General features: G+C 40.6%; 1 protein-coding gene across 1 annotated transcript in view; it reads right to left on the reverse strand.

Annotated features, from left to right (window-relative positions):
• Window positions 1–13,016, reverse strand: part of PDXDC1 (pyridoxal dependent decarboxylase domain containing 1) — a 32,846-nt gene extending 19,830 nt beyond the window's left edge. Inside the window, 8 exon segments of the mRNA XM_087973372.1 lie at window positions 119–197; window positions 323–391; window positions 517–706; window positions 1,517–1,663; window positions 3,139–3,222; window positions 4,620–4,685; window positions 5,693–5,766; window positions 12,834–13,016. Coding sequence (XP_087829498.1) covers window positions 119–197; window positions 323–391; window positions 517–706; window positions 1,517–1,663; window positions 3,139–3,222; window positions 4,620–4,685; window positions 5,693–5,766; window positions 12,834–12,854 — 730 coding nt within the window. The 5' untranslated portion in view covers window positions 12,855–13,016.
• Between the last annotated feature and the right edge of the window lie 204 nt (window positions 13,017–13,220).

The raw sequence follows: 13,220 nt of genomic DNA on the forward strand, positions 1-13,220 counted from the left end.
TCCTCGCTTTGCTTCCTCCGTGACTTACTAACATTTGTTATGGGACAAACATACACACACACACACCCTCCAGCACTGCAGAAAAAACAGCTTGTTCATATTTGCTAAAATCACCCACCAGCATTGGCCACCAGTAATACAGGCAGCCTTCCAGATTCAAGGTCTTCCTTGATCAGTCTGTCCAACAAAGCGACATCCTATCGCCAAGCAAAATAAAAGAAAAAGGAGGGAATAGCATGAAGAAAGCATAAAAATAGGCAACAGGAGTCTTAATGATTTCTGTTTTTGTAAAAAAACAAACAAACAAACCCCAAAGCCTTACCATTTGATGCTGGGAGCCAAACATTGTGTTACACGGCACTCGGCACATACAGGAAAGAGGCAAGCCAAGCTGCAGAAAGAGATACAGAATCCAGGGTTAACAAATTAACAGAGAATAAAGAATAATACGACGGCGGCAAAGGAAGAGGTAAAGATGATTTGCAGGCCAAAAACTCTGCGCCCATTTCAACTTACCTGACTACAGAGGAATTGGCCCAAGCCAGTTCTCGCCGCAGCACTGATGTACACCATGGGCTGCTTGTTATATAAAGCATTAAAACCTTCGGTGGCATAATCTTCATAGCGGGAGTGAATCGCCAGCTTGCAGACTTTCAAAAGCCCTTCGCGATCGTCTTCGTGGTAGTAGGCTGACCCGTTTTCAAACCTGTTCAAGAGCAACGATGAATCAAACGTGAGCATCCTGAAAATGGGTGCCAGCTCACTTGCTTCATATGAAATTGAAGCAATTTATTCCCGGCGATGATTCTGAAAAATCTTGGGGGACGAAAACGCTATGTTAAGCTTGTAATTAACATGGCTAAGACACAGAAAAAGAGGTCTTTGAAAGCGCAGAAAGAGATGCCACCAAAGTGGATCGCCAACTGAACGTACTATTTATTAACCGACAATAAGGGGCGCAGTGGCTCAGCGGTTTAATCACCCTGGAGATGGTCACAGCTCCGCCGGCTCGAGTCCTAGCACTGTGTTAGCAGGGTGAGCTCCCACCACTTGCCTCAGCTCAAAAGCATATTCCACATTGAGTAGATAAATAGGTACCACTTTTGTGGGGAGACGAGTGGTGCTCTGTGCAGGCAGTCAGATTCCGGACAGCTCCGAACCTTCCCGCTTGCAAGGCAGCTCCAGGAAGGGAAGGGGTTTTGGGCGATGCTACAGGAAAGAGCTGTTCGTCTTTCCCTCTGGTGCAAAGCCAGCTCACCCTCCTATGGCACCCACCTTGGGAAGCGCGCATGCACGCCCTATAACAGGGCTGGAACCATGGCAAGCCAAATTACTACTATGCTGATATCCTGGCTATGGTAACAACGCTGTAAGCTAATCACAACAATAATAATACTGACAGTCAAAGTAGCCTTTTGTCTTCCTAATTAGTTTCTGGATGTTTAGATTAAATGGGACTTCCTTTCCTACACACTTATGATAAAGGGTACACTCAGTATTAGCGACACAAGGGTACCTGAAGAGCCTGCAGAGCCACAGAGTTGTGTCAGAAAGGATTTTGGTAGTAAGTTTTCTCAGTCTGTCCCTGTCCAGGATGGAAATATAAGCTGCCAAGCTGTGTCCTAAGAGAGCCATGTGTCCCTGCTCCCCCACGTTTTGTAGCCTGCAAACCAGGAGAGAGAGAAAGAGAATATGACACAAATCACACTTTCATTTGTAGGCTGAGAAAAGCCTTTCCCTAATACATCAAAAAAATGATCAAGGGGCATTTTACTGGATGTATCATATTTAAGCGGTATTTATTTTCGGCCCGAAAGAGTGATTAGACAGCTGCTCAAGCTGGTGTTGGCTTAAGACCAAGTTAAAATCCAGTCCGCTGTATGATGTAGATTGGATTTTAACTTGCTTTTAAAGCCATCGTTGGCTTGATGGGTTCCTTCCTCTGGCGGCTTCTAAAGATCTTTTTCCCCCCAACAGAACACTTGGTTGTAGACTTCAGTTCCTCTGCCACCTGGAAACTTCAACCTTTTTCTGGCTACTTTTTCACTTCCTTAAATTGCTTCCCTCACTGTTAATTTTTTATGCTTACAGGTAATCAACATTGCCTGCTGCTAATTTTTTTTTTCCTGAGAAGCAGGAAATCAAACCTGTAGATCAGCAAACATGAGCTTCTTCAAATTTGTCATCACTTTAATCTTCCGAAAGATAACCCTCCCCATCTACCCAAGGCATAAGAATATTTGCAAAACCCGATTTCCTTTTGCTTTAAAAGCATGCTTTTTTAAGGAATACTTAAAAAACAGCAAGAGGATAAACAATTCTATAAAATTTGGGACCTTTTCTATAAATGGTTGGATGATAAAATACAATAATAGAATATTTAGAATTTTAGATAATAAGGAATATATAAAAAGATATTTTTTCTTTTCTTTGTTATTTGATATTATATCTATAAAATGTTTTTAGGATAGATTTGGTATGACTATATGATTTGTTATAAAATAAACTACGTAAATTATAGTTATCTCATAAAGTATGAATGAATAAAATTATAGTCAAATGATTGTTTCATAGTGATACTAGGATATATAATTTTTGATTGATAATATGAGTTATTATGTAACATAACTGTAATTGAGACTACGAAATGAATGCACAAAAACTGATAAACCAACCGACACACTGTTTGTATATATTTATGAAAGAAAGCGGATGTTTTTATGTTTTGTTTGTTTTTAAAAACTAATAAAATTGTTTTCAAAAAAAAAAAAAAGAGCAAGGCATTAGGTATATTATGTGTTTGGAGAGAATCTTAAAAGATAATGACTTTGCATCTTAAAAAACATGAGCAAAACTTGTCCTTCTGTAAGCGAAGAAAAGGTGGAACCTGGGAGGCAGAGTCAAGAAAATACTCAGCCTGGAATCCTTACATGTCCACAAATGCTGTAAGTCCAGCCCCTCTTGAATTCTGTTGACTCTAGCAGCAATTTAGTGCTGACTCCTAATTGACTGGATGGGTGTGCAGATTTGAGCAAAAAAATCTTAAGTAGAACTTAATATGTGACCCTGATTCTTTATGCCTGACACCTTCCAACCCTTTCCACAACCTCGACAGATCTCTATTAAACCAAAACTTACCGATAAGACTGTAGTGACTCTTCTTCTTCGTCTCCATGCATAAGTGTCTGGACTAGCTGGAGAATGCTCACCATGTCCTGTCCACTGGAGGAAGGGAGAGAAACACAAATCCACCTTGATCATGAGGCATAAGATGACGACTTTAAAGTAGACGTGCTTCATACAGGTAAGTCCTTGACTTACGATCATTGGTTTCATTCTGACCAAGGCTTCTGAGACCGTAATTAAGCACACACTTAGTTAAACCAACTCTTGTTTTATTTCAACGCTGGGAATTATGTACATTCCCAGCCGGTAAATGAGTCCCAAATAGTCCCTCGAGATAAGCACCCACTTTTCTCTCCTTTGAATTGCTGCCAACAACAAAAGTACGAAATGAACTATAAAAAAAACCAACCGAAGTACAAAGTCCACACAGAGCTTCAAGGATTAATCTGAACAGAGTGAACGACTTTGCTTCCTGCAAAGATTTCTTCACCTTGGCCTGTCTTTTATCCCTTATGGGAGGGACAATCGCCTCCCAGCCTTACTCCTGAGTCGCCCCTTTTGTTTCAGCTGCTCTCACCTTCTAGCAGCTCTGTGCATACGCGCACTGGGAACAGGCTCCCCTGGGTCCTCTGCCTTGCTGCTACCAGACTCTGGAGGCTCCTGAGTCAGCACCCCACTCCCAGATGGTCCTGGCCCCATCGCTGCATCGGACGCAGGACCCTCATCCGAGTCCTCTCCAGACTCCTAGAGTGGTCCCCGTTCTTCCCCACTGTCCGATTCCGCTGCCATCTGCACAGGTTGCCAGTGAACCACAACAGGTTTAGCGACTGTTCAAAGTTACGACGGCCCTGAAAAAAGTTACTTACAACCGGTCCTCACACTTACAACTGTTAGTGACCCTTTGGTCGCATGATGAAAATTTCGGCCCTTGGCAACCAGGATGTGTTGACGAGGATAAGCAATCTCTCAAAGACACATGATCCCCAATGGTGACTTTTGCTTTTGGTCAGCAAAGTCAACAGGGAAAACTTGGATTTGCTTAGCGGCCATGTGATTCACTTAATAACCACAGTGATTTGCTTAACGGCCGCGGGCAAGTTGAAGTTCGCCCATCTTAAGGTTGCTAAGAACCTCTTTATGAGGGAAATGGCAGGCTAAGAAGTTTGATATAGAAAACAAAATAAAACAAAGAGAGACCGAGAAATGATTTAGACTGTTGTATTGAGTATGAAATTGTAGTCCGTTGCCCAAATGGGCTCTTCAGCTTTACACAAACCAATCATCCATTTGCCCCAAAGTTAGCAACAATCACACATCACACTGATGACAATTAGTGTGGCTATCAGTTACCAATATCACGTGATTTGGCAAACGAATTCAGATTATTCTCTTTCCCCAGCTTCAATTTCCCTAAATTAAAATACCCAAATTATTAGTGTGTGTGTGGGGGGGAACCATAAACAGAGAGGAAAACCTAATTCTGGATCATTTACCTGCCTTGAAGTGGCCCAGGAATATCCTTTCTTGTGTAGTTCTTTTCATTCTCTTCTTCAACTTTCCTAATTTTAACACAAAACAACAGGAATTGGAGACAGATTGGCCAATATATGTTTTCTCTTACAACGGGATTTCGTTCAAAAGAGCCACATTGGATTAGCTACATGGCTGCCAGGTGCTGAATCCAATTCCCTTTTAATGAAATGACCAGGTTAAAAAAAAAAAAATCTATGCCGAAACAACGCTGGTCAGCCAGTCTTATTTATATGTCCCATTGTGTACTGCCGAAATCAAAGGATGACTCATTTGTCTTATCAAAAGCAAAGCACAGCCCACTGATTCATAACAGGAAATGTCCCCCTGACCTCTGAATCGTTTTGTGCTTTCTTTTAAAAAACAGCTTTGCATAATTTTCGCAGGAACACATAAAACCAAAATTATCCCTTTTTTTTTTCTCTCTCTCTCTCCCAACAATAGGACAGGCAAGAAAAACCTGTGTATGAATAAGGAAATATCTATCACATACCACTGGCTGTTTGAAGTTTATTTTAGTGTGTCTGCTTAGCTGCAGTGACATAACTTTAGGATGATGTCATGAACCTAATTTGCTGGGTGAGAAGACATGTTACAGCCTCCATCACTATAGAAGCTGGATTCACACACCATGCTAGAATAAATTCTAGGGGGCTGGTGGGTGGTTTACTGCATTGTGTGAACAGAGCTAACGTTCAATTTTCAAAAAACTAAGTTTGGTGCAACTGCCAAGGGGCATCCTTAGCCACTCATAATTGCTTCAATAGTAGTATGGGCAGCATATAACTTGAATGAATGAATGAATGAGAAGTTGTAGGCGCTTCATCACTGGAGGTTTTTAAGAAGAGACTGGACAGTCACTTGTCTAAAATGGTATGGTGTCTCCTGTTTGAGCAAAAGGTTGGACTAGAAGACCTTAAAAGATCCCTTCCAGCTCTAATCTGGTTGATTGAAGTATATATTTCCCTAAAACAGGATCCACAAGCATAAATATTAGCAGCAATCCTCTTGAAATTCTGCCAAGACTATTAAATACCTTTGATTGTCTTCAAGCAGCTTCATGGCCTCATTGAGATTCTTTCCCATTTCTGCTAAGGTAGGGTCAACCACCTGTTATTTAGAAAGAAAAGAAGAAAAAACAAAGTCAATAATGTGGTAAAGTTCCATTCCCAAACCGGCTCATGATAGGAATTGTAGTCTCCCAGAACAAAGCTGAATTGAAGAGATGTTTTAAGAAATATCTCGGTTTTCTTTTAAAAGTCCTTGCTATCATTTGGGAGGGATGTATTATTAACTTTATGTATTATTAATGTATTATTAACTCCAGAGCCACCATGGGACACTGTGTTAATGGAAAACTCTGATTAGAGTTATCCTGTCCATTTTCCACAGTGAATCATCTCATAGGTTTTTCTGGAACTTTTCTCTCTGTTTTCACACTTGCCTTTCAGAGATTCCACAGAGTTAAAAATCTGAGATCTCCTTCACTGAAGAACAGCTTTTAAAGGTTGGGTAACTTCAAATGCTTGATTCTCTTCTTTGTGAGACAAATGCCTTTCAATTGCTTGTTTTTTACCACTTGGGTATCAGGTCTACCTGGACTTGAAACAGGTTGTATGGGATCTTTTATCCTGAAGTTGCAAAAAAAAAAAAAAAGGCAGCTATTTATGCATCCACCAGCAGTTCAAAACTCTTAAGAGTAGCTGGAGGAAAACTATTATCCTCGCTTTTTTTTTTTATTTCTGGGGAAATTTGGTGAGAATAAGGGGCAATCTAGGTATTTTAAATCTCTCTTTCAACCTTGGACAACGTGCCATTCAAGTCTTGGTGCATTCCTATTTTATAAGGGAAAACACAGGCTTTTTATTGTAAGGAGTAAGCATTTGCTAGCCGGGAATAATTTGCTAGCCGGGAATAATTTTAAAAAGCTGATATGTATGAATTCAAGATAAGCTCTAAATTATGGGAAGAGCTGCACTTGTGTTATTTATAATTTGTTGCCTGGTTTGAGGATTAAAGTAAGAGAGATACAGTAAAATAATGGTTAGCGCTTTAAGGCATCAAGCACACACACACACACACATAAGCACAACACAAATATCCTGGAAAGGGAGTGTGTTTGTACCCAGCATCACAGAGAATCAATAAATCTACAACAACAAAACAGGCGCCTAATTATTATGTACAGCACAGGTAACAAGGTAAATCTTTTTCAAAGTACTTGGAGGGTGATTGGTAATAGCAACCTTCTCAGAAATATAAACTAAGCCCATGTAGAGACATAAAAAGGATGAATGTTGAAATGGAAATTTGTTAAAATGGACGAGCTAAATATTATTGTTATTACAGTAGTGTTGTTATTGTGATGAATGTTATTGTAAACACTTTGATTAGGATTGTCTAAACACAATTGTATCTAGACAACACACTATTTGATTGAAAAGGAATTTTTATATGTTATATAAATAAAGAAAACTTGTGGGGGGGCGCTAAGCACATCATCATAACTTGGATAAGCAACTAGTGGCTTTGAGAAGATAGCGACTTTAACAAACGATACTGACTTCAACAAATGATATGAGCCCCTCTCTACATTTTTCCCCTCCTAAGGGTACTTTGTATTATTTTTTTATATATTTAAACGTTGGAGCTGAAGGTCTGATTCACCTTTAAAATTAAAAAAAAAAAACAAAGCATGAAAGAGCTGGTTGGTATCTCACAGCTGCATCGACACTGCTGGGCTGCAAATGTATTCCCAACGGGAGTCTGTAAACATTTGTTTTCAATGTTTATCAAGGACAGGGAGAGAGAAAGATTCCTGCTGGTGTTTGGTTAAAGCCTCCCATCTTAAAAGTGTCCCTTCTATATAATAAATTAATGCTAATTTCTTTTCTTGAAAGACCGTTATGCTAATCATCATATAATATTCCTAGCAGGCTGCTTCCATAATAAGATTACTTCATTCCTTCACTTGCTACAGAAGAATATTTTTTAATCTCACTTAATATGACTTGACAAAGGACGACCTGTACTTTTGCAAGCCATTATAACTGAAGTAAAGATGGCAAACCACAGTTCGCTAACAAGAAGCATTATATGGATTTGTCAAACGAGCGTGTGCTAAATTCTTTTCCACCTGATAAAATGGAGAGGTCATTATTGCCAAATCAGACAAAATGTATCACGAGTAAGGAGGAAATGCCAAGGTATGACAAATAAACTAAGTACAATTTGTGTCATTTTTGCTGGGACATGGTAAATAAAGGCACGGTGGAACCTGCTTTTTTCTAAGAAACCGCTGGATAATTTGAGAATTCTGTCACTGCAATTTAGTATTTAAAAATCGATTGGCTCATGCTAGCTCATGTTTCCATTTTTGTATATTTAATTTCCAGAAAAATAATAATGGGGACTGCCAGTTGGGCAAGACTGTCCTCAATGGGCAGGAGGACCATTATGTGGACTTAAACTATAAGGTAATCCCCGACTTACGACCACGATTGAGCCTAATAATATTTCTCTTTGTAGGCAAGACAGTTAAGTTAGTTTTGCCCCATTTTACGACAACCCGGTTGTTAAGTGAACCTGGCTTCCCCGTTGATTTTGCTTGCCAAAAGGTTGCAAAAAGAATAGAATAGAATATTTGATGATATAAAATGGCCTCGGGACACAGCCACAGTCGTTTAAGTCTGAATTTTGATCACGTGACCATGGGGACGCTACCAAGGTTGTGACTGTGAAAAACTGTGTTAAGTCACTTTTTTTTCAGTGACGGTCACTAAACAAGCTGTTTTAAGTTGAGGGGTACCTGTACCTCGGCCTTGAGTCCTGTGTCAACTCATAAAATATTTCTGTGGCCTTTTTAGATTGGCCAACAGAAAGGGAGGGGGAGCAGAAAGGAGGGAGGAGCTTGCATTCTGCTCTGACCTGCACCCTTTTCCAACAAATCAAACACAATCCAAAGGGAACAGAAACCTTTTAATGCTTCTGCAAAGTAATTAGCTGTGATAAGCACAAGCCTTGCCAAACTGTGAGAGACTTGCCAAAAGATAGCAAGACAAGAAATAATTTGCAATATAAGAATCTTCAAATACAAACTCAGGATACTGGAACGTCCACGAGGCTGGAGTTTCAAAACGTCTTTGCTTTCTGCAAAATACATTCATTTCACAGCTGGCTTTTATCTTCTTGAAGGAGGGGCCATTACCTTGCAGCCTTACTCCCAAGTCACCCGTGCTGTTGTAACTGCTCTTTTCTATGAGCAATCCTGCGTGCACGCACACTTGGCACAGGCTCCTCGGGAACCTCCTCATCGCTGCTGCCAGCCCCCACAATCTCTGAAGGCAGCAGTCCGCTCCCTAATGGTCCTGGCCCCTCATCTGAGTCCTCGCTCTCCTCAGCCATCCGCACCTGCTGCTGGCTAACCACAAAACATTCCATAAATGTTTTCAAGGGTAGTTTCTAGGTGACTGAAGTTTCTGCCACGCAAAATTCTAACTGGAAAGCATGATTGATGATTCTTGGCTATGGATGTGTTCCATTGGAGAATATGAATTACGATACACCCAGGGGGTGGGGGGAACCAGGGTCAAGGATGACAATGAATGATGTGCCTCAGAGTCAGCTACATCCAGGAAGCGCCAGCATGTCTGCTCCTAATAAATCTTCTTTAAGTTTTGGACTTTTGGCTAGAGACTCATGATTTAAATGGGGGTAACTGTCAGAGCCCTGTCATCCTGAAGAAAAACATCCCTCGTTCATCGATACTGTGACCCTTGTGGCTTCTTCTCATCCTTCAAGGAAGCAGACCCAAAGTATTTCAATTATCTATCAAAGATTGTGTAGTTTTTCCACCATCAGCTTCTTAACACATACCGGACTCTCCATCAGCAAACCAAAGTTATGTTCACAATCACAGCAAGCCAAGCAGCCGGGCACCGCCAGAGGAAGTAAAGCCCATGTCATTGAACCCATGTCAGAAAGAACTTTGGACTCTATATATGTGAACAAACTGGTTTGAAATCCTGATTCCGGAACCCCAAGTAAACACACACACTGCATGCTCTTCCTTATTCCTTTTATTTTATGGAATAAAGACAGTTGCTTTGGCTTTGGGCTGCAGGTAAGATGTTTTCTTTTTTCCATGCCTTTTGAGTGAAAATCACCAAAATTAACCAAGAGATCAACTCGGGAAATAATCTCGAAACCTCATGCAACGTCAAATGAAATAACCGACAGAGCAATTTTCACGATTTATCAGACCCTCCTAATATATTCCAGTTTCTTCTGATCGGAGAATTGAGGTCAAACTTTTTTAATTCACTGGACCAGGTGCTTCCTATCTTATTCACAGGAGCATGGAAATAGCACGAAGAACTTTTGACACATCAGGAGGAAAAAAACCCTGAATAAATTGTTCCAGCATTCATAACATGAGCAATAAATCTTTAAATCGTAGTCAATGCGAAACAGGCTAACTAACCAATGCTTAAGCATTCAACGGTATCTGATCAAACTACAATTCCTCTTCCTTGTGCTGGTCATTTATCACTAAACATTAATGGCTTTCCTATCAATAAATCTTTATTTTAGAGGTCCATTTTAGCACCCTTGAATTAGAGTTACGTGGCTGACATTCGTTTATAAAGATCCATTCATTCAAAGTGAATCCCAAATCCTCACAAAGTTTAGCTCTGTTAAACTGGAAGAGCATGTATTTATTTATATCCTTGTTTTACATATATATAAATAACTCAAGGTGGCAAACATACCTAATACTTCCTCTTCCTATTTTCCCCACGACAACAAAGCTGTGACATTGATTGGGCTGAGAGAGGAGGAAGTACTGGTCCAAAGTCACCCGTGTAAGTGCCTGTAACTCACGCCTTCAAAATTTGGCAACCGATATCCTTTTGATTAGTAATCTCAGCACCGAAGCCTAAATCCAGGGCTTACCTAGGGTTCCCGTTCTCCAAAGATTAAGAAAAAAATAAAAGTGATTGGCTTTCTCTTCCACTGCTGGGATTATCTCCATTTCAGGCAAGACGGCAAGTGACTTTATCAAACAAATATTGACATGCCATTATAAAATCGTCCACATTTACCATATAAAATGGCATTGGATATGTACATGCATGTGTGCCAAGAAAAAGGATTTAATCTGTTCACAATTGCAGGTCACAAATTCACCAGAAGTCTGCTTGTTAGTATAAAATAAAAACAAACACCACCTCTAAATATCTGATTTGGATACAACAGTTTTCCCCACAATTGGAGCAATTGACAAATATGGAGATTGCAACTTCCCAAACTTTTTGGCTAAGAATTCAGAACTGCAGTTCCAGGACATTTGAAAGCCCCAGAATTAAGGAATCTAGGTCTTCCCACTTCTAGCCCACCACCTTCCCCATTGCACCTGCTGAGAAGGAGGGACTGGCCCAAAGCCAGCCAATGATCTTAGGGGGCTGAGGGGAGACTAGCCTCTGGTCTCCCCACTGCTAGCCCAGCTCTTTTCCCACTGAACCACCCTACTGGCTCTCTCAGAATTTTAGATGCCACGATGTAAGTAGAAGTACATCGTGGAATGAACAGAATCCATTTAATGTATGAATGAAGTTATGAATGTAACAAATAGGTGCTTAAATACATATGCACACACACACACACACACACGCACCTATGTGCGCACACATGAACACATTTGTGTTTCTGTAACTTATATAATATATACTACTCTATGCATAATAAAATTAATGCACATATAATATGAATACACATATATACATATACATTCATACATATAAAAGAGATGTGTGTGTGTGTGTGTGTGTGTGTGTATTTAGGTTTCTTCGGGTATAATATATATAATATAAACGCAACACACACACACATCCAATACACACACATATAATATTAAGGTAATAATTACACATATATAGTATTAAGGCAACACACAAAGAATTTTATCTGCAAATCCCCTAGAATCATGCAAGTGTAATAGGCAGTATAGAAATGTGATAAGCAAATCCTAAATCCATATAATTTAAATGCACACATAAACATATAGGATTAATGCACAAACACACAAGCACATATCAATGCATATCTATATTTATCTATCTATGCATTAATATGTATGTGTGTTTGTGCATTAATGTAATCTATATCTATGTCTGTCTGTCTGTCTGTCTATCATCTATCTATCTATCTATCTATCTATCTATCTATCTATCTATCTATCTATCATCTATCTATCTATCTATCTATCTATCATCTATCTATCTATCTATCATCTATCTATCTATCTATCTATCTATTTATCTATCTATCTATCTATCTATCTGTAATTGTATTGATTTGTGCATTAATAATAGGGGTACATTATGTGTGTGCAAATATATATTATCTATCTAGATTGTCTATCTACGGTATCTATCTATCTCTATCTCTCTATCTCTCCATCTGCAATCGTGATTTGTGCATTAATAGGGGTACATTATGTGTGTGCAAATATATATTATCTATCTATCTCTATCTAGATTATCTATCTACAGTATCTATCTATCTCTATCTCTCTATATGCAATCGTGATTTGTGCATTAATAGGGGTACATTATGTGTGTGCAAATATATATTATCTATCTGTAGCTAGATTATCTATCTATGGTATCTATCTCTATCTCTCTATATGCAATCGTGCTTTGTGCATTAATAATAGGGGTACATTATGTGCGTGCAAATATATATTATCTATCTCTAGCTAGATTATCTGTCTACGGTATCTATCTCTATCTCTCCATCTGCAATCGTGATTTGTGCATTAATAATAGGGGTACATTATGTGTGTGCAGATATCTATTATCTAGTCTGTCTGTCTGTCTATCTTCCTATCTATCTGCACGCACAGAGCGGCCCCTATTATTCATGCACAAATCCCCGCGGTCCCATCTACCGCGGTCCCATCTACCACGATGCAAATACCGGATCCACTTCTGAATATGATCACACAGCCGCCGAGCTGACATCACTGCCCTTCCATTATGAATACCAGGCGCATCTTCTCCCCCCCTCCCCTCCCCCATACGGGCTCCTATGACAGCTTAGCCCCCCCCCATCCTTGATCAGTGACCCCCCCCCTTTCCCCAGAGATCTCTCCCCTCCCCCCGGGAAGCGCCCACCTTCTCCAAGGAGCTCTCCATGGCCGCAGGTGCTCGAGCGGCGGCGGCGAAGGACTCCGGCTCCTCCACCCGGGCTACACTTCCGCCTTGGCCGCGGCCTCGGCCGGCTCCACGTCGGCAGCCGCGCTGACGAAGCGCCAGGCGGCGTCCGCGGAGCGTGCGGAGGGCGGGGCCGAGGGGGGGAAAGGGGAGGGGGAAGCGCGCGCGCGCGCCCTCTTCCACCACCCCCAGGCCCTTTGAGCCGCTTCGGCTTCCGTAGAGCGCGCGCCCCGCAGGGATTGACAGGGTTTGGGCGGAGCTAGAGCGAGCGACGTACCAAACACCCATCCCCCCCCAAAAAAAAAAAAACCCAAAGAAAGAATAAATTCTAAGGGTTTTTTTTAAAAA

The sequence above is a fragment of the Notechis scutatus genome, chromosome 12 (genome assembly GCF_049901735.1).
Source record: "Notechis scutatus isolate UNSWTSFEM ecotype Mainland chromosome 12, rNotScu1.2, whole genome shotgun sequence".
In the NCBI taxonomy this organism is placed as follows: domain Eukaryota; kingdom Metazoa; phylum Chordata; class Lepidosauria; order Squamata; family Elapidae; genus Notechis; species Notechis scutatus.